The sequence below is a fragment of the Chiloscyllium plagiosum genome, unplaced genomic scaffold (genome assembly GCF_037043375.1).
Source record: "Chiloscyllium plagiosum isolate Xiang-an unplaced genomic scaffold, Cpla_swu_hap1 HiC_scaffold_15, whole genome shotgun sequence".
Lineage (NCBI taxonomy): Eukaryota > Metazoa > Chordata > Chondrichthyes > Orectolobiformes > Hemiscylliidae > Chiloscyllium > Chiloscyllium plagiosum.
This window is the reverse complement of record NW_028270153.1, coordinates 6,159,556-6,187,174: the sequence shown is the minus strand read 5'-3', so window position 1 is coordinate 6,187,174 and position 27,619 is coordinate 6,159,556. Positions and strand designations below refer to the sequence as shown.

The 27,619-nt window shown below is 43.0% G+C and overlaps 1 protein-coding gene across 3 annotated transcripts; it reads right to left on the bottom strand.

Moving 5' to 3' along the window:
* Positions 1-1,419: 1,419 nt before the first annotated feature.
* On the bottom strand, positions 1,420-27,143 carry LOC122560315 (uncharacterized). Of its 3 annotated transcripts, XM_043710904.2 has the most exons (9): positions 26,959-27,143; positions 21,408-21,464; positions 17,877-17,930; positions 16,592-16,660; positions 15,102-15,180; positions 14,111-14,189; positions 12,286-12,352; positions 8,912-9,060; positions 1,420-2,992 (listed from the first exon to the last, which is right to left on the bottom strand). In XM_043710904.2, exons 1-9 carry the CDS (start codon positions 27,082-27,084, stop codon positions 1,696-1,698), a joined length of 1,977 nt encoding a protein of 658 aa, XP_043566839.2. In that variant the 5' UTR covers positions 27,085-27,143; the 3' UTR covers positions 1,420-1,695. The 3 variants fall into 3 exon arrangements, with proteins under 3 accessions (XP_043566839.2, XP_043566838.2, XP_043566840.2); XM_043710903.2 differs by lacking the exon at positions 21,408-21,464; XM_043710905.2 differs by lacking the exons at positions 17,877-17,930; positions 21,408-21,464.
* Positions 27,144-27,619: the final 476 nt, after the last annotated feature.

Below are 27,619 nucleotides of genomic sequence, written 5' to 3'. Positions count from 1 at the left end.
GAAATTGCAAATGACAGCACAATGAATATCAGACAAGCAGCATGGGAACATTGGGGCTGTGGAGGGGTAATGTGAGTTGGAAAAGGTCAACATCCCAACGTGTAATCCCCATTGCAGCCACTGGAAATCCGAGCAGTTAAACACCTTGGTAACATTCCCAACTACAACACCTGATTGCAGCCTCAAAAAGCAGGATGTGTGAATAAACTCTAAAAATGTATGTCTGACAGAAAACTTTAAATATCTAGAAATTCACTTGAATACAAGGCCAGATTAAAATAGGTTGGAAGGAGTTTCTGGAGTTCACAGTCCTGTTCCTTAAATAGTACCTTTCCTACATTTGATTCAGAATCAGAATTGGCAGACATAATTAAGCCAGATTGAGCTTTGGATGCACACAATGAAGATTCAGATGTTATTCTACAGAGCTGTTTCACATCTAAGTGCCATTTAGTAAATGTTAGTTTTCCAGCAAGGTTTGTCTTGTTTACCTATTTCTGCCAAGTGTGATTCTCACCTTTGCTGATGCGGAGTAACTTAATCAGCCAGGATTCTACTGATTGGAGAGCAGACTCAAAAATGGCCGAATGACCTTGTCCTATTCCTATTTCATAGGTTCTCAGAGTTAGATGGGATTTTCTACAAAATAGGTCTACAACACACGAGATGCCCAGCAAGCAGAACAGAGATTAGGGCCCTGGGAGTAGCATTGTACAAGCTTCATTTATTCTCATTAGATGGAAGATTTGTTGGCACTTCAGAGCAGCTGTTGGTACTCATTCCAACATACATTTAAATATATTAGACAGGTCTCCTGCTCCTGATTACAGAGGTCTGGTGGACAGCATAATTACAGGAGTTCCCACCCTGCAGGCACTCTGCCTCTATTCCTGATGAAGGGCTTTTGTCCGAAACGTCGATTTTCCTGCTCCTCGGATGTTGCCTGAACTGCTGTGCTTTTCCAGCACCACTCTAATCTAGAATCTGGTTTCCAGCATCTGCAGTCCTTGTTTTTACCTAATTACAGGAGTGGTGTGGCCTCCCACCTTGTTCTCTTAAGAGGATGGTTTCTTCAGATTACGATCATTTGCTTCTATCCCAAGCTCCACAATTCCTCTGTGAAGCTTGTGCACTCTCTCCTCCAAGACATTCCCTTAAACCTACCACTGGCCAAGTTTCTGGTCATCCAATCCAGTACCCCTTGATGTGTCACTGTGAAATTCCAATCCCTGTAAAACTCTACTAAAGGCACTATTTAAAAACCAAATGAACAAACTAACAGAGATTACCTAATGTTCCCTTTCTCACTCCACCCCCAGAATTGTCAGAGACACACCCACATCTTACATACCACTCCCTTTACAGGTACTACATAAACAAATTGGAAGGACAGAGCTAGAATGAACCACAAAACATTAGTTAACTTTACCTGCTATCAGCACTTTATTTAAAAATGTAAGTATTAAATATTCACATGCACACACCAGCCTCTAAATACAATTTAGTATCCGGCACAGAGAGGTCTATGGTAGCCACACGAGGTATTTCTGTCTCCCAATCCTTAAAGCTACTGAGTAGCAGAACCTATTTGTTTGAAATCCTGCATTTGATGGGAAGCTTGGGGTTCTTCTTCAAAGTCGTATCCTAAAATGGTTCTCTAGTCTTGTCTTGTAAAGCAATAAAGTTGCTGTTTTACTAAGATGAAGTTGTTTGCTGGTCATCTTCCATTTCTACATCTTCTTCTCCTGCACATTTACTAGCTTCCATCTCCATTTCCATACTTAGACCTACAGGATCTTTTCCAGCTTCCAGCAGTCCCACTTCTTGCGTTTCCATTTCTTCTGTGCATTCACTTTCATCATTTGCAGGATGTGGAATATTTCTTTCAGATTTGCTTTGACCTTCTAATTCAGTTGACATATTCTTCTGTTCTGTATTGCTGATTGCTGTTTCTTCTTTCAGAGATTTATCAGTTTCTTTGGTAATCACTTCTGGCTTAGCCACCTCATCCACCTCTTCCTTTGATATATTGCTAGTTTTACTTTCTTCAGTTGCAAGACTACCTGCTTCAGTGATCACACGCTCCGGCTCAGCTCTCTCATCAAGCCCCTCTTCTGTTTTTTTCTTCACAACTTTGCCTTCCATAACTGGCATTTCTGTTTCATTAATAAACAGTACTGCTTTGCCTGAATGCACTAACAATTCCTTTCCCATTTGGCACGTAGCTTCACCTTCCATTTCTTGTGTTCCCACATCAGCCTCCATTCGCTCATGCTTGGTTTGGCCGTTCTCAGGTACGTCAACATCTTGCACCAAGTCTTCAGCATCTGCTTTAATACTTTCCACAACAGTCACCTCTTCACATTCAATTTGCTTTTCACCATTTTCATTGCACTTATTTTCGGAGGCTGGAGATATCCCATCACCATCGCTCTTCTCTTCAGCATTACACCTCTCCTGATCTACAGTCTCATCAGGTTTTTCAGTCTCTACTTGATACTCCGATGTCTCGTCTGTGTCCTTCTGACACGTTGAGCTCTTCTCCCTAGAATCTGAAGGCGTTCCTTTCATTACACGTCTCTGCTTTGACCTGTGGCCCTCATCTGAATCTGATGGCAAGGAACTGCTTTCTCCAGCTTTTGCCAATGTGTCTTCATCTGACGTTTCCTCACTCATTGGTTCCTCCTCTTCCTTCCAGAGTTCCTCACGAATATGCTTAAACCGGTGTTCCATTTCTTTGGGAGGCCCCCAGATGAAGTCTGCAGCTGGCCGATAATGCTTCTGGGCATACAGTATCAGCTTCCTTCTCTCAATTTTACTTCGAATGGTATAAAGAAAGTAATCCAAGACACTGTCTTTAACGTTGGGCAGCTGGTTATGTACCAATGTTTCTGTTAGGAAAAACTTTACCAATGGTGGCTGATAATGTTCAAAGCCCATCTCTCCAAGGCACTTCAGTATCCGAGTGATGCGGAGATTATTGTGTGAGCGTCTGAAATTGAAAAGAAAGAAAAACCGATCAGCAAATCAACAATAACATGGCAGCTGTAGACAGCAGTCACAGCAGTGACACCAATGATCAGAACAGCACATTAGCCCCACTGGTGCAGCAAGTGTAGGGATAAAACTCCAAAACTGCATATACACAGTCATAGACTCACAGATGTACAGCACGGAAACAGACTCTTCTGTCCAACTCGTCCACGCTGACCAGATATCCTAAACTAATCTAGTCCCATTAGCCAGCATTTGGCCCATATCCTGCCAAACCCTTCCTATTCATATGCCCATCCATATGCCTTTTAAATGTTGTAAGTGTATCAGCCTCCATCATTTCCTCTAGCAACTCATTCCATACATGCACCACCCTCTGTGTGAAAATGTCCCTTTTCTATCTTTGCCTCTCACTCTGAATCTATGCTCTGCAGTTCTGGGACTCCCCTACCCCAGGGAAAAGACCTTGTGTATTTACAGTATCCACACTCATGATTTTCTCAACTTGTAAAAGTGATTCTGGGTAATTCAAGGTGGAGGATGGGAAAAATTCTGGCTGGAAAAGGCTGCTCCTTGTTTTCAGGTATTTTAGATGTTGGAGGTGATTTCCTCCAATTCCAGGGGAAGCAATTACTGTTTCATATGGTGTTGCATGGTTTTGGAACTGTGGAGAAAAAACAGTCAAAACAACAGCACTTTTAAAAGGGAGCGGAAGAGACAAAGGCAACACATGGTCAGGCTGTGCAGGAGGGAAGAGGGAGGGAGGGAGGGAACAAAGAGGGAGGGAGGGAGGGAACAAAGAGGGAGGGAGGGAGGGAACAAAGAGGGAGGGAGGGAGGGAACAAAGAGGGAGGGAGGGAGGGAACAAAGAGGGAGGGAGGGAGGGAACAAAGAGGGAGGGAGGGAACAAAGAGGGAGGGAAGAGGGAAGGAAGGAACTGCCTTTGCTGTTTGAATTCATGTATCTCTGAACATCGGGCTGCGTCTGGGAAAGTTAACAGTGAAATTCACAACTGATCTTGGAGAAACCTGTTTGAGTAAGATTAGAGCACAGAAACAGGTAAGTGAATATTTAAGTGTGGTCTTACAGTAAGTCTGCAGTAAGTGAGTAGAGTGGGTTCTTTCTTGACTATATGTTTTATTGAGATATGTCCCTTGGTTAAACTTAAAAATATAAACCATAAGTATTAAGTCTGGAGCACTGTTTCGTAGAGGAATAAGACGGTGCTAATTTCTGGATCTGCAGATTGAAAGCAGCAAAAATGGTCTTTGGTAGAGAGACATGCTCTTCTTGTCGGATGTGGGAGTTTAGGGAGAGTTTACGTGTTACTGAGGATTATATCTGCAATAAATGGAGTTGGTTGCGAATCTGATTGAATGGATTGGTTGGAGAGACAGAGGCAAAGAGGAATTTACAAGAGCAAGGGGATGTGATGGATGGCAGTTGTAGGAAGGGGCGAAGTCTCAGATACAGTCACATAGATGAGTTAACTCCAGGAAAGGTAAGAGAGGTAGGCAGCTAGTGCAGGAGTTTTCTGTGGCTATCCCCATTTCAAACAAGTATGCTGTTTTGGAAAATGCAGGAGGTGATGAATTCTCAGTGGAATGAAGCAGAAACAGCCAAGTTTCTGGTATTGAGACTGGCTCTAATGCAATGAGGGGTACATCAGCTTCCAAGAGATCAATTGTGTTAGAGGACTCTCTAATCCAAGACACAGACAAACGTTTCTGTGGCCAACAGCGAAAAATCAATGATATGTTGCCTCCCTGGTGCCAGGATCAAGGATGTCTCAGAGAGGGCACAGAATGTTCTCAAAGGGAGAGGGACCAACAAAACATCATTGTACACATCGGAGCCAAAGTTATAGGAAGGGAAAAGGATGAGATTCTGAAGGGAGAATATAAACCCGCAGGAATTTAAAAGGGAGATCCTCAAGAGTAGTAATATCTGGATTATTCCCGGTGCTACGAGTTAGTGCGAGTAGGAATAGGAGGATACAGCAGATGAATACATGGCTGAGCAGCTGGTGTATGGGAGAAGGATTCACATTTTTGGATCATTGGAATCTTTTTTGGGATAGAAGTGACCTATACAAGAAGGACAGATTGCATCTGAATTGGAAGTGGACTAATATACTGGCAGGGAAATTTGCTAGAGCTGCTCGGGAGGATTTAAACTAGTTTGGTTGGGGGGTGGGGGTGTGTGGTTGTGAGACCCAGGGAGATAATGAGGAAAGAGATCAATCTGAGACTGGTACAGTTGAGAAAAGAAGCGAGTCAAACAGTCAGGGCAGGCAGGGACAAAGCAGAGAACAAGGTAGGACTGATCAATTAAACTGTATTTATTTCAATGCAAGGGGCATAACAGGGAAGACAGATGAACTCAGGGCATGGTTAGGAACATGGGATATCATAGCAGTTACAGAAACATAGCTCAGGGATGGGCAGGACTGGCAGCTTAATGTTCCAGGATACAAATGCTACAGGAAGGATAGAAAGGGAGGCAAGAGAGGAGAGGGAGTGGCATTTTTGATAAGGGATAGCACTACAGCTGTACTTAGGGAGAATATTCCCGGAAATACGTCCAGGGAAGTTATTTGGGTGAAACTGAGAAATAAGGGATGATCACCTTATTGGGATTGTATTATAGACCCCCTAATAGTCAGAGGGAAATTGAGAAACAAATATGTAAGGACATCTCAGTTATCTGTAAGAATAACAGGGTGGTTATGGTAGGGGATTTTAACTTTCCAAACATAGACTGGGACTGCCATAGTGTGAAGGGTATAGATGGAGAGGAAATTGTTCAGTGTGTACAAGAAAATGTTCGGATTCAGTATGTGGATGTACCTATTAGAAAACTTGACCTACTCTTGGGAAATAAGGCAGGGCAGGTGACTGAGGTGTCAGTGGGGGAGCACTTTGGAGCCAGTGACCATAATTCTATTAGTTTTAAAATAATGATGGAAAAGGTTAGGCCAGATCTAAAAAAGTTCTAAATTGGAGGAAGGCTAATTTTGATGGTATTAGGCAAGAACTTTCAAAAGCTGATTGGGGGCAGATGTTCGCAGGTAAAGGGATGGCTGGAAAATGGGAAGCCTTCAGAAATGGGATAACGAGAATCTAGAGAAAGTATATTCCTGTTAGGGTGAAAGGAAAGGCTGGTAGGTATAGGGAATGCTGGATGACTAAAGAAATTGAGGGTTTGGTTAGGAAAAAGAGGGAAGCATATGTCAGGTATAGACAGGATAGATCGTATAGAGGCAGTAGGAGTATATTTAAGAGGGAAATCAGGGGACAAAAAGGGGACATGAGATAGCTTTGGCAAATAGAGTTAAGGAGAATCCAAAGGGATTTTACAGATACATTAAGGACAAAAAAAAAAGGTAACTAGGGAGAAAATCAGCAAAGCGGCCTTTGTGTGAAGCCACAGGAGATAGGGGAGATACTAAATGAATATTTTGCATCAGTGTTTACTGTGGAAAAGGACATGGAAGATCTAGAATGTAGGGAAATAGATGGCGACATCTTGAAAAATGTCCATAGTTCAGAGGAAGAAGTGTTGTATGTCTTGAAACACATAAAAGTGAATAAATCCCCAGGACCTGATCAGGTGTACCCTAGAAGTCTGTGGGAAGCTATGGAAGTGATTGCTGGGCCTCTTGCTGAGATATTTGTATCATCGATAGTTACAGGTGAGGTGCCGGAAGATTGGAGGTTGGCAAACGTGGTGCCACCATTTAAGAAGGGTGGTAAGGACAAGCCAGGGAACTATAGACCAGTGAGCCTGACGTCGGTGGTGGGCAAGTTGTTGGAGGAAATCCTGAGGGACAGGTTGTACATGTATTTGGAAAGGCAAGGACTGATTAACATGACTTTGTGCATGGGAAATCTGATCTCACTAACTTGATGGAATTTTTTGAAGTAGTAACAAAGAGAATTGATGAGGGCCGAGCTGTAGACATGATTTATTTGGACTTCAGTAAAGCGTTTGACAAGGTTCCCCATGGGAAACTGGTTCGCAAGGTTAGATCTCAAGAAATACAGGGAGAATTAGCCATTTGGATACAGAACTGGCTCAAAGGTAGAAGACAGAGGGTGGTGGTAGAGAGTTGTTTTTCAGACTGAAGGCCTGTGACCAGTGGAGTGCCACAAGGATCCACTACTTTGTCATTTATATGAATGATTTGGATGCGAGTATAAGAGGTACAGTTAATAAGTTTGCTGATGACAGCAAAATTGGAGGTGTAGTGGACAGTGAAGGGGGTTACCTCAGATTACAACAGGATCTGGACCAGATGGGCCAATGGGCTGAGAAGTGGCAGATGGAGTTTAATTCAGACAAACGTGAGGTGCTGCATTTTGGGAAAGCAAATCTTAGCAGGACTTATACACTTAATGGTAAGGTCCTAGGGAGTGTTGCTGAACAACCACTGTGCACCCTCTCACAGACTTGTACCCACACACACACACAAACAAGTTTGTGGAGTGAATTTGTACTTGCATAATTACATTTACTTTGCTCAAATACTGCATGAATCCATGTAAGATTCTGTAAATCCGGTTTTAGATTAGAATCAGTCTGAACATTGGGGCACAGACAGTCTCACACAGGACAGCTCACACCTTCAATGCATTATCCGGGCCGACATGACACCAATTGTTAAAGTTCACTTGAGAATGTAACTTTTAAATGTTCTGCGATTTATGTATGAAAGAACTGAAACCAACATGGTCATTCTAAAAGATGAGAGTCTTAACAAACAATCCAGATCTTTTTCAATATATAATTTTAGTTACATTACACTGTAAACCTTTGCTATAAATTCTGTGTCATACAACTTTATTCTCCACAATCACCTGTGAAGGAGCAGCAATCCAAAAGCTAGTGCTTCCAATTAAACATGTTGGACTATAACCTGGCATTGTGTGACTTTTAACTTTGCCCACCCTAGTCCAACACCAGCAACTCCAAATCAATAATTTGTGAAGTGTCCAATATATGTTAGAGAGTCTATGTTGATATTTTTAAGCTGTCAGGACTGGGGGGAAAAAAAAGAGATCTAGGACTTAAGAAGGCCATCAAACCTGAAAATTCATTTTAGCAAGGAGGAGTGTAATTTACAAAAATAGTTCCAAGAATGAGAACCTTCAGTTACTAGAATGAATTGAAGAAACCAAGACTATTTTCCTTTGAAGAAAAAGGCTAAATAGATTTGATTGAAGTTTACAAATCATGAGAGCTCTGGACAGAGTAGATCGGGAAAAACTGTGCCCACTCAAAGAAAAAAGGACCGAGAGTATCAAGGCAGAGATTTAAAGCAGTTTACAAAGGTAGTAAATCTGATGGGAGGATTTTCTTTTCCTCCCCACAAAGCAAGTAGTTAGGGTGTGGAAGGCACTGCCTGGAAATGTGGTGGAGGCAGGTTCAATTGGGTACTGGGTGATTGCTTCTGTTTAAGTGAAAAAAGGGCAGGAGAACAGCACTAAGTCATGATGCTCATTTAGAGAGCTGATTCACGTGCAATGGGCTGAATGGTCATCTTCCACATCATGACAATTCTGCAATTCTAATTCTGAAATTAAAGAGTTAAATCAGAACAGTATTCCATTGGGATTGAGGACCTGAATTGGATATTGCTGGGAAACGCATTAAGATCTTATAGTTTTGTTGTTATTTCGTGTAATAAATTTGGATTTTTTTGTTAAAGAATTCTGGCAGCGACGTATGAACATATTCAGCGACTAGCCACCATGGTAACCAACTGCAAAATGCTAATATTATGGTTCATCAAGCTAGATTTCACTGTGACCTGACTTTTCTAGTATTACCATTAGCTGTGATCATAGCAATACCCAGTGCCTCCATTTCAAAAGATGAAAAGGTGCTACATGAACATAAAACTGGTGACACTCACTGATTGAGGTTGTTGAATCGCTCTTTCCAGTGAGGAGCTCGTTTCACTGCTCCAGTTTTCCGATTTACTAATTTAATGCCATAAAAATCCAGCATTATCTCGTACACTTTAATTAGCCTCTGTGTTGCATCTTTAGAATTTCTGAATAACTGTTGACAATGAAATAGTTTTAAAAAACACTGCATTAAAATTTAGTTAATAAATAAATCAAAATTCATTTAAATCATCTCAGAAAACAAAGTAAGAGACACTGAACACTCTAATCCCTTCCTGGTGGAGTGCAGCTCCCAACAATCATGAAGTTTGGCAACATCCAGGACAAAGCTGCCCACTTGTTCCTGATCCCATCTAATACCTTCTGCACTCACCCCACACACCACTGACACACAGGAGCAGCAGTGTGAACCACCCACAAGATGTATTGCAGTAACTCACCAAAGCTCCTTTGACATCATTTTCCAGGTGACCGAGAATGTCACAGAAGCTGGATATATAGGTAAACCAACATCCCCTTCAAGTCCCTCCAAGTCATTCGGCATCCTCACTTGGAAATGTCATCGACAATATCACTGGGTCAAAATGCTGGACCTCCCGCCCCCAACCCCTCCCTAACAGCCTTGTGGCTATTTCTACAGATTTGGACTGTAGGCAGCTCACCATCACCCTCAAAACATGTATTTGGGAATGGTGAATAATTGATGATCTTGCCAATGACAGCCCTATTCCACAAAGTGAATTAAAGATAAAATTAGTACCTTGTTCTAACTCTTCACATAACTTTCACTGCGCAAAGGCCTTTTGTAGCCAGTGAGCTATCATTTAGAGAACTGACCAACTGTGCAATTGGCCAGAGTGATCACCAAGATTCTTATATTAATTCTGCTCAAATAGGGGAATGAGCTATCATCCAGGATTGGGAATATTAAATCTGACCAGAATTTAATCTTCCAACAGCACAGCGTCTAACATGTCAGCCATGGTCATGGACTGAATTATTATCTCGGAATCAAGAAAAGAACAAAGCAAAAGGAGACCACTCAGCCCATTAAGCCAGTTCCACCATTCAATAAGAAATCGCTGACCTTCTACCTCAACTTCACTTTGCCATGGTAACCCATTTCCCTCCATTCCCTGAAAGACCAAAAGGCACTTCCTCAACACAGCATCCGAAACCTTCCAGAGTAGCTAGAAAATTCCAAAGACTCACTTCACTTTGGAGTCAAGAAATTAATCCCCATCTCGGACCTGAACGAGTGGGGCGGTGGTACTGGGGTGGACAAAATCAGAAGGCACAGGTGCATTTCCCTCCATTTCACCTGATGAAGGGGCAGCGTTTCAAAAGTTTGTGACTTCAAACAAATCTGTGGGACTATAGCCTGGTGTCACATGACTGCTGACTCTGAATGAGTGAGCCCTTATCCTGAGATTGATTGATTGTCGATTGACTTATTGCTGTCAAATTGTACCATTTAAAGTGCATCAGGATAGTAAAACAGAGTGCAGAATAGTGTAACAGCCGCAGAGAAGGTGTGGAGAGAGAGATCAGAATGATTATTGGAGAGGTCCATTCAGGGAGCAGCACGGTGGCTCAGTGGTTAGCACTGTTGCCTCACAGTGCCAGGGACCTGGGCTCAGTTCCAGCCTTGGACAACTGGCTGTGTGGAGTTTGCACATTCTCCCAGTGTCTGCGTGGGTTTCCACAGTATGCTCCAGTTTCCTCCCACAATACAAAAATGTGCAGGCCAGGTGAATTGCCTATGCTAAATTGCCCATAGTGTTAAGTGCATTAGTCATGTGTAAATGTCGGGTAGGGGGGGGGGGTCGGTCTTTGGAGGGTCGGTGTGGACTTGTTTGGCCAAATGGCCTGTTTCCACACTTTAGGGAATTAAATTTAATCTATGTCTGATAACACAGAGGATGAAGCTGCTCTTGAATCTGGTTTGTAGGTGTATTCAAAGTTTTATTACTGTTTCTCAATGTAAGAAGCTGGAAGAGAGTATAACCAGGGTGGGAGAGATCTGATTATGTTGGTTGCTTTCCCGAGGCAGTGGGAAGTATAGATGGAGCCAATGGCTGGAAGTTTGGTGTGTGTGATGGACTTGACTGTGTTCATGACTCTCCATCGTTTCTTGCGATCCTGGGAACAGCAGTTGCCATACCAAGCTGAGATCCATCCAGATGCGTTGCTTTCTCTGGTGCATCGAAAAACATCGGTCAGAATCTTTGTGGACATGCTGAATTTCCTTAACCTCCTAAGGAAGTAGGAACATCGTTGTGCTTTCTTGACCATTGTGTCAACGTGGTTGGACCAGGACAGGTTGTTGGTGATCATCACTCCCAGGAACTTGACGCTCTTGACCAACTCCACCTCAACCCCATTGATGCAGGCACGGCTGTGCCCTCCACTGAGCTTACTGACTGTATTACAGATGCTCCAGCCAAGGAGAAGCAACCTCTCAATGTTGACCCTGTTAGTCCCCAACAGAATCTCACATGCTTCAATGAGATCACCGGTCATGGAGGCCTCTGTCAAGCACATGCACCAAACTGCACTTCCTCTCGTACGGAGCAGGATTACCAATGTATTAACACATCATCAGTAGGGTAAAACTAACCTGTCTCACGATGGTCTACACCCTGCTCACATTCCCTTTTCATTATGTTTAGGCAGGATTTCAACTTAGAGGCGTTCAGTCATAATCCCACAGACAGTAGTTTCGCACCATTGGCTCCATAAACTCTCACTCCCTGACCAGGAATCGAACCCAGCTCATGCAGCGGTGAAATCACAGAATCCAAACCTCTAGACCACCAGGGTCTTCTAAACCCCAGTGTCAACCTAATTTACTCAACCTCTCACCTTAGGACAACCCTTTCATCCTGGAGACCAGCCTTGTAAACCCTTGCTGTACTGCCACCACTGCAAGTATAAATGCTCTTAAACCAAAGATGCGTACAGCTCTGTCTCACTAAAACCCCACACAGTTCTAATTTCTTTACTCACAACCATCATTGGGATTATAGGACAAGATGGTCTGAAGTTCAGGTTCCACTCCAGAGATTTTGCTTGTGCAAACTGCCCACTGGGAATACAAACATGACTACACCTCAAAGCATAGCTGAAACACTTTGGGATGTTGTAAAGTCGTGAAAGGTGCTATGGAAATGCTGACTTTCTTAGAATCAGAGTAGTTTCAAAAACATCCCTTCAATCAGATCCCAGGAAACAAATTCTTCTAAATCCTGAAATCTCACAACATTTGTGTTGTAAACACGTACAGTTTGACTTCTTTCCCCCCCACACTTCAAGGATATTTGGTTCATTTGAATCGAGTAGAGGGCATTGCTGAGTAATTCCCCTCTCTGATACAAACCTCAATTTCTTGTCTTGAGAGCTCCTTGGCATGCCAATTCATTCCGGGTTCACGCAACGGGAACAGCCTAAAACCACAAGGCTAAAGGTTAGAAGGGAGAACTGCTCCAGATGGTCAGAACAAGTTTAACTAGTGCCTGTCACTCACAGTGTAAACCACACAGTGACTGAAACATCGCGAGTGTGCTACTGAACGATCATTAGTCCGAAGTTAAGTTCATGCCACACAACAGCCAGGTTATTGTGTGCAGTTTTCGTCACCACACTACCAGAAGAATGTGGAAGGGTGGTGGTGATGGTTAGCTTAGTTGGCTGGACAGCTGGTTTGCAATGCACACTGACTGCAACAGTTCTCACAACCAGTTGAGATCATCACTCCTTCTCGACCTCACCCCTCACCAGAGACATGGTGACCTTCAAGCTAAGCTCACCACCAGGAGTCTCTCTTTATTGAAGTGGAGGTGCTGGTGTTGGGTTGGGGTGGACAAAGTCATAAGGTGAAACAACATTAGGTTATTGTCCAACAGGTTTATTTACAGTGCATCTGATGAAGGGGCAGTGCTTCAAAAGCCTGAGAGATTTCAAATAAACCTGCTGGACTATAACCTGGTGTTGTGTGACTTCTGTCTCTCTCTCTTTCTAACGAGAGAGCAGACCTATGGCCCCCTGGGACCAAGGCAACTTTACCCTACGGCACATGGACCACAGCCATTCAAAAAGACAGTTCACCATCACTTTCTCCAGGTCACTTGGGAACAGACAATAATATTGGGCCTGCTAGCTCACATCCCAGGAAAAGAAGAATAAAAATAAAGTTCAAGAGACTGTGACAATGGTGGCCTGCAGGTTCAATGACCCACTCCATCAGACTGGAGGAAGAGAGGGTGGGAAATGGCGATGTCTGCTGGATAGACCCTAGAATCTTCAGAACAAAGCCATTCAGCTGCATGTGCCTGATCTTGTTCTTTGAAAGAACTATTCAATTTAGTCTTGTGTCATTACTTCCTTTCCCCCCAGTAACCCTGCAAACTAGTTCTCTTCAAATACATGTCTTCTGAAAGTTTTTGTGGAATCAAACTCCATCACGTTTTCTGTAAACACCCTTTGGGTAAAGAAATTTCTCTTACTTTCCCCCCCCCCCCCGAGTGTTCTTAAGCCAATGGTGTCAATTCACGTGACCCATTTGCCATAGGAAACAGTTTGTCCCTCCTTGCTCCAGCAAATTCCTTTAATTTGGAACACATCATTCAGTCTCTCTAACAGTCTCTGTTCACAATGCCAATTGCTATTCTCCCCATATAGCCAAAAGCCTTTGGACATGATCTCAACCTCTTCTCTACCCTCTCCAAGGCGTTGACATCCTTCCTAAAGTCAGGTGCCTAAAACTGTCCACATTCTTCCATGGGCAACTCAGCCAGAGATCTGCAATATCTCATGATTTATTTTTCAGTCTTCAATATACCCGTTTACAAAAGGTATGCATCCTAAACTTCCCTATTCACACAGGGTTAACTCAATGCAATCCTGAAACAATGAAGGGCATACAGGCCTCGGAGTGCTGAGGTACATCATCTACCTTCTCAATGTCATACTGCATAAAATATACCACGGAGAAAGTGAGGACTGCAGAAGCTGGAGATCAGAGTAGAAAGAGTGTGGCGCTGGAAAAGCACAGCAGGTCAGGCAGCATCCGAAGAGCAGGGAATTAAAATGTTTCGGGCAAGAGCCCTTCATCAGGAAACATGCCAGATAAAATGTAATTTTCAAAAATTAACAACGCACAGAACCTCTAGTCAAAATATCCAGATAGAGAGATAGAAAAGTACCATTGGATGTACGAATGACTCTTCTCCAAATGTGGATATTTTCCTTTCCAGTTCTGAATTATATCTTTAATGGTCCATTCTAGAACAGAAGAAGAAGAAAGTAAAGTTAATCGCCCATTGAAATCCTGGCAGTAAAAGAGAAACCAAAGTAGCCAACCAACTGATTGAAACATTGTGCTCAGTGTAGAGCCAAACCATGTTTTGATTTCTGTGTAGGGATGTCAGAAGATTGGGTAGTGCCATCTCTTCTCTACCTTATACCCCTGTATACAGATCAAAATATAAACTCCCGGTGATCGGTGGGAAATCTCATCAGCTACAAAAGCCCTAATGATTAGTCTGACATTCCTCCTCCACAGAGGATGTTCTTTCAAGTCCACAGGGACAATTCTTTCCAAAACAAGGTGGTTTTGGTCATGGGCAGTGAATAGGACTCTCACTCAGATTCTGAACATTGACAGTTCATATTCTTTTCTAGAAGTGGAAGCATAAATTCAAGATTTAATGCCCTTAATGCAATAAAAGATCCTTCTAAATCCATGATTCACTTTCACCTACAAGGACAAGGGCAGCAGATACATGGGACCACCACCACCGAACATTTCCCCTCCACGCCACTCACCGTCCCGACATGGAATTGCCATTCCTTCACAGTCGCTAGGTCAAAATCCTGGAATTCTCTCCCTACTGGCATCGTTGGTCAACCCACACACAGCAGGTGGACTGCAAGTGGTTCAAGAAGACAGCTCACCACCACCATCTCAAGGGCAAATATGGGCAATAAATGCTGGCCACCCATATCTCTCACAAATGAAGAACTAAGTATTGATTGACTACTACATAAAGAGGTGCGTCTATTCAGAGGGATGTTAAATGGAGGTTCCATGTCCTCTCAGGTGAACATAAAAGATGCTACAATCACTGTCTGAATTACAGAAGGGACACCTCCCAAAGGAAATGGAAAAACAAAAATCAGTTGGCAACCACGTACCATCTGGCTGAGAAGGTGTCTGATTCATGTAGAACTTGAAGTTAACGTTATCGTTATTCTTCGCTTTATCATCTAAATCCTGTTGGGAAAAGAAGCCAGATCAAAGTGGGAAAACAGTTGGCAATACACAATAAAACTGCCCATGTAAACATTGAGAATCCCAGTAGTAAGTCCAGGAGGAATCTCTTTGAGCAGTGACCTGGTGGGAATGAGAAATTCACTATCACAGAACGTTTGAGACAATTCATAAATACATGGAAGGCAAACCTAGATGCCCAAGGAGAAAGAAAATAGCCTGGCAACGCTGACGAAAAACCGGAAAGAAAATCGTGTAGACACTGAGCAGGTCTGGTACTGTCCATGAGATAATTGGCAGGTTGGTTTCTCCAGGGGGTAAGTTTGAGACAGGAAATTCCCCAAATCTGCTGACTCGTCTCCTTTAGAAAGGCCCAAATCAACCAAACCAAAACTGCTAGCAAAACTCAGCAAGTCTGGCAGGATCCATGGGGAGAGAAACAGAGTGACTTGTCATTAGAACTGTTCATATCAACTACATTGGGAACCAATGAATCTTTGAAGTGATCCTCAAACTGATACAGTAAAATATAATTTGTAAAGATGCTTTGGAGAAACAACTCAACGTACAAACACTAAAAAGGGTCAACCACAGCCATTTGTAGCATCAAAGTCAGAAGCTTGTCTGCTTAATATTGTGTGAATAAACAAATAAGCAGGGAGAAAGAGGTTATTACAAAAGGTCATTCTGAGAGCTTATGAAGACATTTATAATGAAACCATGTGGCAACTGTATCAACACACACTGACTGGATGGCTTCATTATGAGTAACAGGCTGAGCTTCAAGATTGACTAATGAGATTTGAAGTGCATTCGTCAATGTTTACACAGTGGCAGAGGGGAAGAGAAAACTTCCTTTGATTGGCATCTGTATTACCATGTAATAACCTGCTGTTTCTTTGAAGAACATGTTCACTGTCTGTGCATTTGTTTACACAATTAAGAAGTCTAAAACGACTAAAAGCTTTGATATTTGTACTGTGATCAACTCAGAACCTTAAAGAGAAGCTGGCCAATGTATCTCAATGAGAATGTTGAACACCTGTTTTCTTTTGGTTCAGGACTTGTAACTGGGACTCCCCAATTGGCCTGGACCCCATTTACTCACAGAAGGGGCCTGACTTCAGTAAGAGTATACAGTGCTTGAACTATTATCTCAGAAAGGCTCCAGTGAAAGACAGATTGTGGGGTGGGTGGAGCGCCGTCGGGTGCCAGTTGGGCCAAATGGCCCATTCCTGTGACGTAATTCAAAGCAAAATGAAATAAAGGCCAAGCCTTGTTATGTTGCAACTGAATGCAGGAAACTGCTCAATGCTGCAAATGAATGTCAGCCTAGCTGGTTCGTTCAAATGTGTTTAAAGACACATCAAGAGACACGAAGGATTGATAATACACAATGCTTTCTCTGACTTACAGGGTAACCATGTCGATAGCGCTGTAGGTCCTTTGCTGCCCTCCAATTTCGCCAGCGATGTGCTGAGTCCTGAAATAAACAAACACTCAATACTAACAATTTCCATAACACGTTTGCTGCTCAAATAAGAGATTCAGTCACAGGAGTTCAATAGTGAACCACCAGGCCAAGAGCAGAACCTAAACTTGAGGATTAAACATGGGCCATGCAACAGGTAACCTGTGGTTTGAGACTAGGCAGTAAGTCAAAGGAGAGAAAAAGGTTTTCTGCATCTAACTTTCCCCTTCTTCTCAATTTGTTTTTTCATTTTTCAAAATAAACTTTGTGAGGGGGGATATGGAGAAAGGGAATAAACAGTATAGGTTTTGCTGTAATCTCAAGCATGTACTGCAGGTAGACATGAACATATAACATCTATATTATCCAACTGCATCACGTACTAACTTGGAATGGTAACTATTCAAACACAGAGAGAAAATGAGGACTGCAGATGTTGGAGATCAGAGTCAAAAGGTGTGGTGCTGGGCAAGCACAGCAGGTCAGGCAGCATCCGACGAGCAGGAGAATCAATGTTTCAGGCATAGACTCTTCAACAGTAATGGTTGTGAAGAGCTTATGCTCAAAACATCGACTCTCCTGCTCCTCGGATGCTGCCTGACCGGCTGTGCTTTTCCAGAACTATTCAAACACAGTTGCATTGAGATCTGGGTGGGTAAATGTGTAAACTTTGATTGGAAATCATCATCTGTAGCAATAGTTGATCAGAAGCTTCTCTGTAAAAATGGTATAAAACTTTTGTTCTTGTTATAAAGACTGAGCTGTACACCATTGTTATGATCTGTACAACTCCCGTGCATGCACACAAACATTTGACCAAAGGAACCCAGAATCTTGTCTGGTGAAAAAGATTTAGCACTTTTACAACTTATTTCCATGGTTACATATTAGCTCCGTGTAGAGACAAGAATCACTTATTAAACTGATGACCTTGAGCACATAAGGAGAAAAAGAACAGGAGACACATCAGATCATCACCTGTAGGTTTCCCCTTCCACACACCATCATCATCATGTTCTTTCAGTGTCACTGGGTCAAAACTCTGGAACACCTTCCCTTAGTGTTGGGTGTACCTACATCAAGGACTGCAGTCTGTCAAGAAGGCAGCTCACCACCACCTTACTAGGATAACTAGGGATGAAAACCAAAATGCTGGCATTGCCACAGCACCCACATCCTATGAATGAATCTAAAAAAAGATATACACAACATGTAGCAAGTTACCTACATATTTCAAATAGTTTCGCTTCTCAGATCTTGGGCCAGTCTCTTGCCGGGTCCTCTGTAAAAAGTAACAGAGACATACTTTAGCCCAGTGTTTCCTGACAAACTGCCAATGAGTATGACGACACAATGATACTGGTGGAACTTGGGGTAAATAAGATTTACACATATACACACGTTTTTATTTAACAAGCATTGACCAACACTCAGTCTGCTGCACAGTCCTTGGGGGGTTAAACCAAATCAGCATCTGTTGTCTCAGATGTGTAAAACATCCGTGGCTTTACCCATTAAGAACAGGGGAGCTCTGACCAATGTAACTTCAGTTACTTAGACTGTTTGGAAAAGCTGGGGTTGGAGAAGAAAAGGTAGAACAGAGACTTGACAGAGGTGCTGAAAATCAAGAAGCAGCTAGGCAAGAGAATCAGAGATCACCAATTTAAAGATTTGGTAAAAAGATGGCAAAAAGAGAAAATGACAGCAAGTGATTCCAATCTGGAGTGCACTGCCTGAGACTTCAAAAGGATTTGGTTAAATGTCTGAGCAGACAAAATGCGCAGGGTTGCTGAGAAAGTGCTGGGGAGCGAGATTCCTCAGGATGCTCTTGCAGAGACCTGGCATGAACAAAGGGATCCCCCTGTGCTGTAACCTTTCCATAGTACCAAACTTCAACATTTCACCCACAATTAGTATCACAAAGATTATCAAGCTATAATCATATTTGTGGAATCTGGGAAATCACATTTCCTATATTATAACAGTGGCAGACTTCACAACTCCTACCATAACAACACTGTGGATGTAACAATAGCCCAAGGGATCACAGTGGTTCAAGAGAGCCGCTCACCACTACCTTCTCACTGACATTTAGGAGCGAGCATTGGATGCTGACCCAGCAGCAATGCCTACAACCCATGAATGAATAAAACAATTCTCCACTGGATGGCAGTGCTTTGGCAATTTTGAGATCATGAGAATGTGCTACAAAAAGAGATTTCTTTTGTATGCTATGTGAATTCCTTTAGCACCTGAAAATCTATCACACTCAGTCTTGAACGTCCATTAAAAAAAAACTGACCATCCAGAAGCCTCCTCTTAGGTAGAGAATGGTAGATTAATCAACGTCCAAGTGAGAGGTTTTCTCCTTACAACCTTAAACAGGTTGAGGCTTTATCCTGAGAATATCAGAACAATTCTGGACTTTCCTGCTAGAAAGGAAACAGCCTGTCACCATCTACCCTCAACACTCAAACAATCGTATATGCTTCAAATGAAATCACCTCTCATTCTTCTATAGGAACAGCAATAGGCCATTCAGCCCTGAGCCTGTTCCAGCATCAATGAGATCATGGCTGATCTGTGGTCTAACTCCACATATCTAAGTTTGGCCCATATCCCTTCATAGCTTGGCTTAACGAAAATTCCTCTGTCTCAAATTTAAAATTAACTGATCGGTCATCTGCTGCTGTTTGTGGAAGAGAATTCCAAGCCTCTCTCACCCTGTGTGTGTGTAGAAGTGCTTCCTAACATCTCTGAACGGTCAGGCCCTCAGTCTCAGACTATGTCCCCTAGTTCTAGAATCCCCAACCACCGGAAATAATTGAACTTTATCTATCCTGTCTAATATCCTGAAGACTACCATCAGATCATATCAATCTGCTACATTCTGCAGAAAACAGGCATGATTTGTGTAAGGTCTCCGCATAACCTGTAAACCTACATTATGCTTTCTCCAAAGCCAATATACCCTAAGGAGTGGTGCCCACATTTGTTCACTGTACTCGAATGGCATATCACCAAGGTTTTGTATAGTTGCAGTATAACTTCTGCATTCTTGTGCTCTAGATAAAAAAGGCCGACATTCCATTAGCTTTCTTCATTAACATTCAGAGAAAGCTGCTCAATCCCTGCTGCCAAAAGGATCCCTTCATCCCCAAAGCAATACAGCCAATCTTTGTTTCACCAAAATGCATAATTTCACATCCCCGGACATTAACCGAGTGGGCAAGAAGATGGCAAACAGAGTTTAATCTGCTTCTACCCCACTGCATATTCCTCACAGTTAACTTTTTAAACTCAGCTTGATATCATTCGTGTCTGAAGAAGGGTCACTGACCTCAAATCATTAAGTGATTTCTCTCCACAGATGCTGACAGACCTGCTGAGTTTTTCCAGCAATTTCTGTTTTTGTTTCTGATTTCTAGCACTGGCTATTCTTTGGTTTTCTAGATAGTCATTAGTAAACACGTACACCTGTAATCATTCATTCACAGGATGTTGGCATCGCCGGCTAGGCCTAGAGGGCAGTTAAAGGCGGCCACGTTGTTGTCAGGAGTCACATGCTCTTCCTAAACAATATAAGTGAAGCAGATGGGTTTTTACAATAACTGACAGTTACCTGGTTAACACCCGACTAGCTTTTTATTGCATTAATCTACCGGTGGGACACGAATCCATGTCCTCCGAACAACCCAGAGATCTGGATTCCAATGCAGTGACTTTATCCACCACATCACCACATTCCTTACACTTGATTCCCTTGTTAAGGCCATTAATAAAGATTAGAAAATGCCAAAGCTGAATCATAGACCTGTTTTCACTCTACTCTCTCTTTTGGGGTCAGATTGAATGTGCCGAACTCTCGTATATCAGTCTAGCCATTCCTCATGTCGGAGCCCAGACAGCAATTCCCACTAGCTCTCAGGGTGATATCAGTCAGAAGACTGAGGGTTCAACTCCCACTTCAGGAAATAGAGAACAGAATCTAAGCTGACAATACAGTGAATACTGAAAGAACGACACTGTCAGAGACACCATCTTTACCACAAGAATTTAAATACTGCCTGCTTGCTCAGGTGTGTAAAAGATCCAATAGCACAATTTTGAAGAAGAGAGTAGTTATCCCTGGTAAATATTAATTCCTCAGCCATTAAGAAAAAAAATGTACTCTCTTAAGGATCACATGTCTGCTTGTGACACTTGCTGTGTGCAAGTTGTAATAGTAACAATGCTTCAAGGAGTATTTGATTGGCTGTGAAGTATTTTGGGAAGTTCCAAGATCAAGAAAGATGCGATAGAGCATGTGATAGAGAAAAGTCCAGGTAGCGTCTGAGCAAGGTAAAGTCCGAGAGGGCTGCTCTCTCACTAGAGAGAGAGAGAGACAACTGGCCGTGGCTTAACATGAGAGTCACCACAACTGAGGCGAGGGGAGAGGATGAGAAGGAGTATCCTTCATGGAACCTCAGCCAATGTGGGAATCGAACCAATATTACTGGTGTCACTCTGCATTGCAAACCAGCCATCAGCTAATGACAAACGGCAACAATGGTGGGAGCTTATCAGAGATCTATCCACTTCTGCTTAAAAATACTCATGGATTCTGCTTCCTCCACCTTTGGGAGGTAGACAGCAGCAAATACTGATGATCCTCTGAGAAACTAAACCTTCTCATTTGTCTTAAATGGGTGATTACTTATTCTGCGGTGACCTCTAGTTTACCTGCTCTTGAAAAAGGGAGAGGAAGAGAAAAACTCACCTGGATCCAATTTGAAAAAATGTAGATTAGCACCCACAACCACCGAAGAAAATAAATCTGAGGGATAGTAAATGGACAGACAGTAAGAGGAAGAGTAGGAATGAACAAAAAGTACAAGTTGTCAAATATCTTTGGCCTTGTTCACAGACTCATGCAAAGTGCAAGCTGGACATAAGTCAAATGGCGACATTTGCAGTTACTTCAGAGCTGTCTTCAGGAAGCTCCCTTACATCATTTCCTACTTGGGACAAGACTGAACAAAAATATGGTGTTGAACAAGAGATTTAAGTATTCTTTTCTTGAAATGTTGCTTGCTAAAATATTTAAAGCAAACATTTACAGTAAACCAAATACAGCAGGAGTTAATGATGCCCAGGAAACAAATGGAAATCGGGATAATTTCCTCTTGCTTTGCTGTTGAAACTCAAGGGGAAATTCTGTTTACACGGCTCAATCTCAAAGAAATTCTACCTCCATGTTTTGACGTACAACGACAAATAACAACAAAGGCAGAGAATAATTGCTGAAGTGTGACTTGTCTGGATATTGTATAGAACTAACATGGATTTGAGTACAATTCTAACTGTGACAGACACAGGATTCACAGAATAAATGCCAAAAAAGTAGAATTCCTTAGTCACTTACACAGAACATACTACACTTGCAGCATGCAAAGTGAATTCAACGTTGATGTCTTTTGAAAAGTTCTAGAAATTTTTGGTACACATTGTTTAACTGCATGAGACATCCACCTGTAGGTTCAGTAGGAAAGCATTACTCATTGCAGAGTAAATGTAGGTCAATGAGTTCCAAGTGGCTGAATGGTTTCTTCCTTTTCATTATTTAAGAAGCGTGAGGGGTTGAATGACCTCATGTTCTACTTAGCAGTCTCAAGGAGCTGACTGGCTTACTGTTAGGACTATGCATGAGGGGCTGAATGGCTGCTTTCTGTTCCTGTGGCTCACGAAGGTTAGATGGAGTTATCAAAATAATAAGTCAGACATTGCTTTTGCAAAAAAAAAACTTGCGCATGACATGATCTATCAAGACCAAAAGTGAAATCAAAAACATATCACATCCTGATCAGAGTACTCCTCTAACCTAACCTAACTAATCATCACATGAACACTCAGATACAAAGACTCAGGGACAGCATGTTACATTGGTATCTTACTCCCCTTGAGCATCAGCAGCAAGCTTAATAAACTGTGGACATGGGACAATATGTTGTATGGGCATCCCTGACAGCCTTCTGCATATGGATTGGCAGTGGGAGACAACCCCCTGATCAAGATCTTGATACACTTACAGGAAAAGCAACCACTGCCTTTGATCAACTCACAAAACATCAAGCTGACCCCAGGGAGCAACCTGATGGGTTATGTGCATTCTCAGCACATTAATGGACAACATGCTTTTCAAGATGAGCAGCTCAAATCACTTCCTGATTTCACTGTCCGTGCTGCATTCTGGCTATATCCTGACGTACACAATGATGGTTAAAACAGCCCTTCTCGTGATAGGAATCCCACGTTTTCTTTGTCCTCAAACAGAGGGCAGCTTTGTTGGCTCATCATCAGGATGGAAGATGGTCACATACCCAGAGCCCTCCGGTACCAGGCAATCAGAGCTCCACTTTAAAGAATGTGTGAGTGTGAGACAAGACCCTAGTCACCAGCTCTCACAGCTGGGAGTCACTCGCTGGCAACAGATGAAAATGGTGACATCTCCTGAGGGCTGGCATTCACCACCACAATGACCAATGGCTGCAGTGACTAGGAAACAGATGCCAACATCAAAAACAACAACAACCTGCAATGTCACTCAGTAGCTTCAGGTGTGTCAGTCTCTCAAGGATTTGCGTCTTCAGGCATCAGGAAGTGATGCGCCAAGTCTGAAATGGATTGTGCACTGCGTACCGATCATCTTCTGAAGATGGAGGGATGCCTAAAGAAATTCAGAAACCTGAGAAAGAGTTTATTTTCTACGGTGGCAGATGAAGAATTTTAATTCAGCTGAAGAAAAATCTACAGCAACACTTGGTATTACTGTAAAAATAAAGTAACCATGGAGCTCACTAATTGGTCAAACTCTCGAAATGCCCTTTAGGGAAGGAAACCAAGTTTTGTTATGTACTTTGTGTATACGTGACTCCCATCCTACAGCAACATAGTCAACTCCTAATTGCCTCAGCAATGCCAGTTCTACCAAACAGCTCCCAAAACCACACGTTCACATTCACATGGAAGCTAGGAATGTTCAATAAAGGTCAGACTTGTCAGCAATGTCAACATCCCAAAATATTCTAATTTTTTTAAAAAAATTGATTCTCTTACTTTGTGACATGTATGGAGCCTGATGCCCCTCACCCCCTCCTGTGGAATCCGTGGAGAAGGGGTTTCAGCCCATCTAGGCTGTGCTAGCTCTCTGCAAGAGCAATTCAGCTTGTCCAACTCTATCTTTCTTTTCCACTGCTGTGCAAACCTTTTCTTCAGCTGCCTATCCAATTTCCTTTTGAAAGGGGAATTGAATACTGCTCCACCACATTCTCAGACAGCAACTTTCAAATCTAGCCATGCCATTCACCCGAATCATTGTTGTCTGGAACCAACAGGTAAAATTTGTAACTGGCTCAAGGGGCTGAATATCTCCTCCTGCTCTTATGTTACAGGCTGAAGGGTGAGGGGCTGAATGGCCTCCTCTTCCTCACACCTCATCAGGAACAGGATCAGTTATTTTACAGAAACTTAAGCCTTTTACAAAGGAAGGGAAATAAGCAAAAAAAAAGTCTCAATAATTTTTACAGATGTACCTTACAAAGCAGCTTATAAGCATCACAACTTGATATTGCAACAGCTCTGCCCAAGACTGTAAGAAATTACCGAGAATTGTGAACACAGCCCAGTCCATCATGCAAGCTAATCTTCCATCCATTGACTCCATCTACACTTCCCACTGCCTCGGGAAAGCACCCAACATCAAAGACCTCTCCCACCCTGGTTATACTCTCTTCCATCAGGCAGAAGATACAAAAGTTTTATAACATGTACCAATAGATTTAAGAACAGCTTTCTCACCCACTGTTATCAGTTACGAATGGACCTCTCATATTAGAGGTGATCTTTCTCAGCACCTATTCGCAAGATTCTCAAATCAAGAGGCAAAAAATGCACTCAAACAGCAGCGTCACTTCCCAAGCCAACTCACTTAGCAAGGAGACGCTAATCACTCAGATCCGTGCTGCCAGGTAAGGCATGTTATTTATATTCAGCTTACATCCGATTCTCAAAGCAAGCAGAGTTCTGTAGAAGGGTCACGGGACCCAAAACATTAACTACGGTTTCTCTCTCCACAAACGTGGAGTTGCCAGTGTTGGGCTGGGCTGGACAAAATCAAAAATCACTCGACACCAGATTATAGTCTTAACAGGCCCTATAACCTGGTGTTGAGTGATGTTTGACTCTCGACAGACCTGCTCAGTTTCTCCAGCAATTTCTGTTTTCTCAACCCCACTTTGGAGTTTTATATTTGCAGGAAGATAGCAGGAACACTTTACAGGCAAGTGGCAGACTTTCAATGCCAGGGAACTTTAAATAACTTCGTTAGAAAAAAGGAGATTGAGGGGGGACCTGATTGAGGTCTACAAACTCATCAAGGGTACATAGACAGGGTGGATAGAGATAAGCTTTTTCCTAGGGTGAGGGATTAATGAGAGGTCAGGCGTTCAAGGGGAGAGGTGAGAAGTTTAAGGGGGATACACGCGGCAAGTACTTTGCACAGAGGGTGGGTGTCTGGAACGCGTTGCCAGCAGAGGTGCTAGAGGCAGGCCCGGTAGATTCATTTAAGATGCGTCTGGACAGTTGCATGAGGAGGTGGGAGCAGAGGGATACAGATGCTTAGGAATTGGGCGATAGGTTCAGACAGTGGATTTGGATTGGCTCAGGCTTGGAGGGCCGAAGGGCCTGTTCCTGGGCTGTAAATTTTCTTCGTTCTTTGTTCTTGGTCCAGACCCCTCATTTATTGTTCTAGGGACGAGAGTTCAAATGCCAGGACGGCAGATGGTAACATTTCAATTCAATAACAAAAAAAACTGGGATGAAGAGCTAGTCGAATAATGAACACTACTTTCTAAAAAAATTTTTTAAAAATGCGGATGCTGGAAATCAGAAACAAAAATGGAAATTGCAGGGAAATCTCAGCAGGTCTGGCAGCCTTAGTACAGATAGAGAGAGAGAGAAAGCAGAGTTAATATTTTGGGTTCAGTGACCCTTCTTTAGAACTTCAAAAAACCCATCTGGATCACTAATGTCAATGAGGGAAGGAAATTTATTGACCTTAGCTTGGCTGGCCTACATGTGACTCCAGACCAACGGCAACACAGAGTCAGAGTCATACAGCACAGAAACAGACCCTTTGGTCCAACCAGTCTATGCCAACCATAATCCCAAACTAAACTAGTCCCACCTGCTTGCGCTTGGCCCATATCCCTCCAAACATTTCTTATTTGTGTACTTATCTAAATATCTTTAAACATTGTAACTGTATTCACATCCACCAATTCCACACACAAACCATTCTATAAAAAAAATTTGCCCTTCACGTCTTTTTAAAATACCTCTCCTCATCTTAAATATACACCCCCTTGCCTTGAAATCCCCCACTCTAGAGAAAAGACACCTGCCATTCACCTTATCTATACCCCTCATAATTTTGTAAACCTCAATACGGTCACCCCTCAACCTCACACACTCCAGTGAAGAAACCCCTCCCCCCCCATGCCTATCCAGCCTCTCCTTATAACTCAAACCCTCCATTCCCAGCAACATCTCTTCTGAACCCTCTCCAGCTTAATAATCGGAGAACTGTACAGCACTGTCCATGCTGACCAGATATCCCAACCTGATCTAGTCCCACTTGCCAGCACTTGGCCCATATCCCTCTAAACCCTTCCTATTCATATACCCATCTAGATGCATGGGTGACTCTGAATGGATTGCTCACAGGACCTAGCAGCTAGTCCAGAATCTGTCAAACAGGGGTAGGGGCAAGCCATCCTTGAGCCTTTGGTGTATTTGGGTGGGTAAGGGACAATGTGAGAGAGGTGCATGCCTATCACAAGTATTCCTGGACACCTTTGATTGTGATACAGGGGATTTCAGGAGGCACATCTGTGCAGCGTGGCTGGTTGGAAACTCCCACTCCTGGGTCCCTGACTAAAAGGAAGAACTCCAGTGTCTGTACAAACATGGTGGCATCTGCTGCTTAACATGGTAAACTGCAGCCACACACACACACACACACAAAGCCTTGTGATGTTCAGCTGCTAAACTTCAGAATTCGGATATAAATATACACAGTTTGATGTCTGCCTTGCGGCATTCTGAATGTGACTGTTACAACAGGGTCCAAATCCCCTTTGGGAACAGCCAGAATTGCAAAGGCTGAGAATTGCTGGCGACTGTCAGCCAGGCTAAAGCAGCCACATCCGACAGAACTCCCCCTCCGTCTCTGACAACAACAATTCCCCACCCCAGGCCAGCGTTGATCTTACCAGGTTCCAGGGTGGTACCGCTGGTTTCTGCTGAGGTTTCGGGGAGGTCGCTGCTGACTCGGGGTCCCCTTCCCCTTCCTCTTCGCTCTCTGCCCAAGTGGAATCGTAGTCTTCATCTCCCCACATCGTCCAAACACCCCCCTGGGTTCCCCCTCCCACAGGCTTCTCTCCAGATGGATACGGACCTGGCAATCACACAGCAAAGTGCAAATAATGAGAAAGTTCACAATCGAGGAGGGAGAGAGAGGGAGGAGTCTCTCCTTAACACAGGAAACGAAATCAGAGCAAATTTCTTTCTCTTTCGATTTCCTTTCAAGCCTGCCTCCGGTTGGGAGGGGAGAGTGCGCTCACTCTTTACTCCGGTTGTACATTGTCGAAACTTAAAAAAGCAGCTCACTCGTGAGGCTTGGCCTTGCAGCTCGTGTTAAACTGCATTTAGGCAGCGCCGGTCACCCCTCGCGACCCATTAACTTGATGCTCTTTGACGGCACCGAAGAGAAATGTGGCATCCCCTTCAGCAGCCCAGTGAAAGGGTTTTCAGTAAAGGGCTTGCCCAGATTACACAAGCCTTATTAGCTTCAAAACTTAATAAGGACAAGGAGGCCATTCATCCCCTGCTCTGCCATTTATTAAGATCACGATTGGAACCACAAATCCACAT

What these genes read in the sequence shown, in the direction of transcription:
- LOC122560315 (XM_043710904.2), bottom strand. Translation starts at nt 27,084, where the DNA reads ATGTGGGGAGATGAAGACTACGATTCCACTTGGGCAGAGAGCGAAGAG. An exon ending in TTTTTTCAAATTGGATCCAG is followed by an intron (nt 17,931 to 21,407) that starts GTGAGTTTTTCT and finishes TACTTTTTACAG; the next exon opens with AGGACCCGGCAAGAGACTGG. An exon ending in TCTCAAGACAAGAAATTGAG is followed by an intron (nt 9,061 to 12,285) that starts GTTTGTATCAGA and finishes CATTGTCAACAG; the next exon opens with TTATTCAGAAATTCTAAAGA.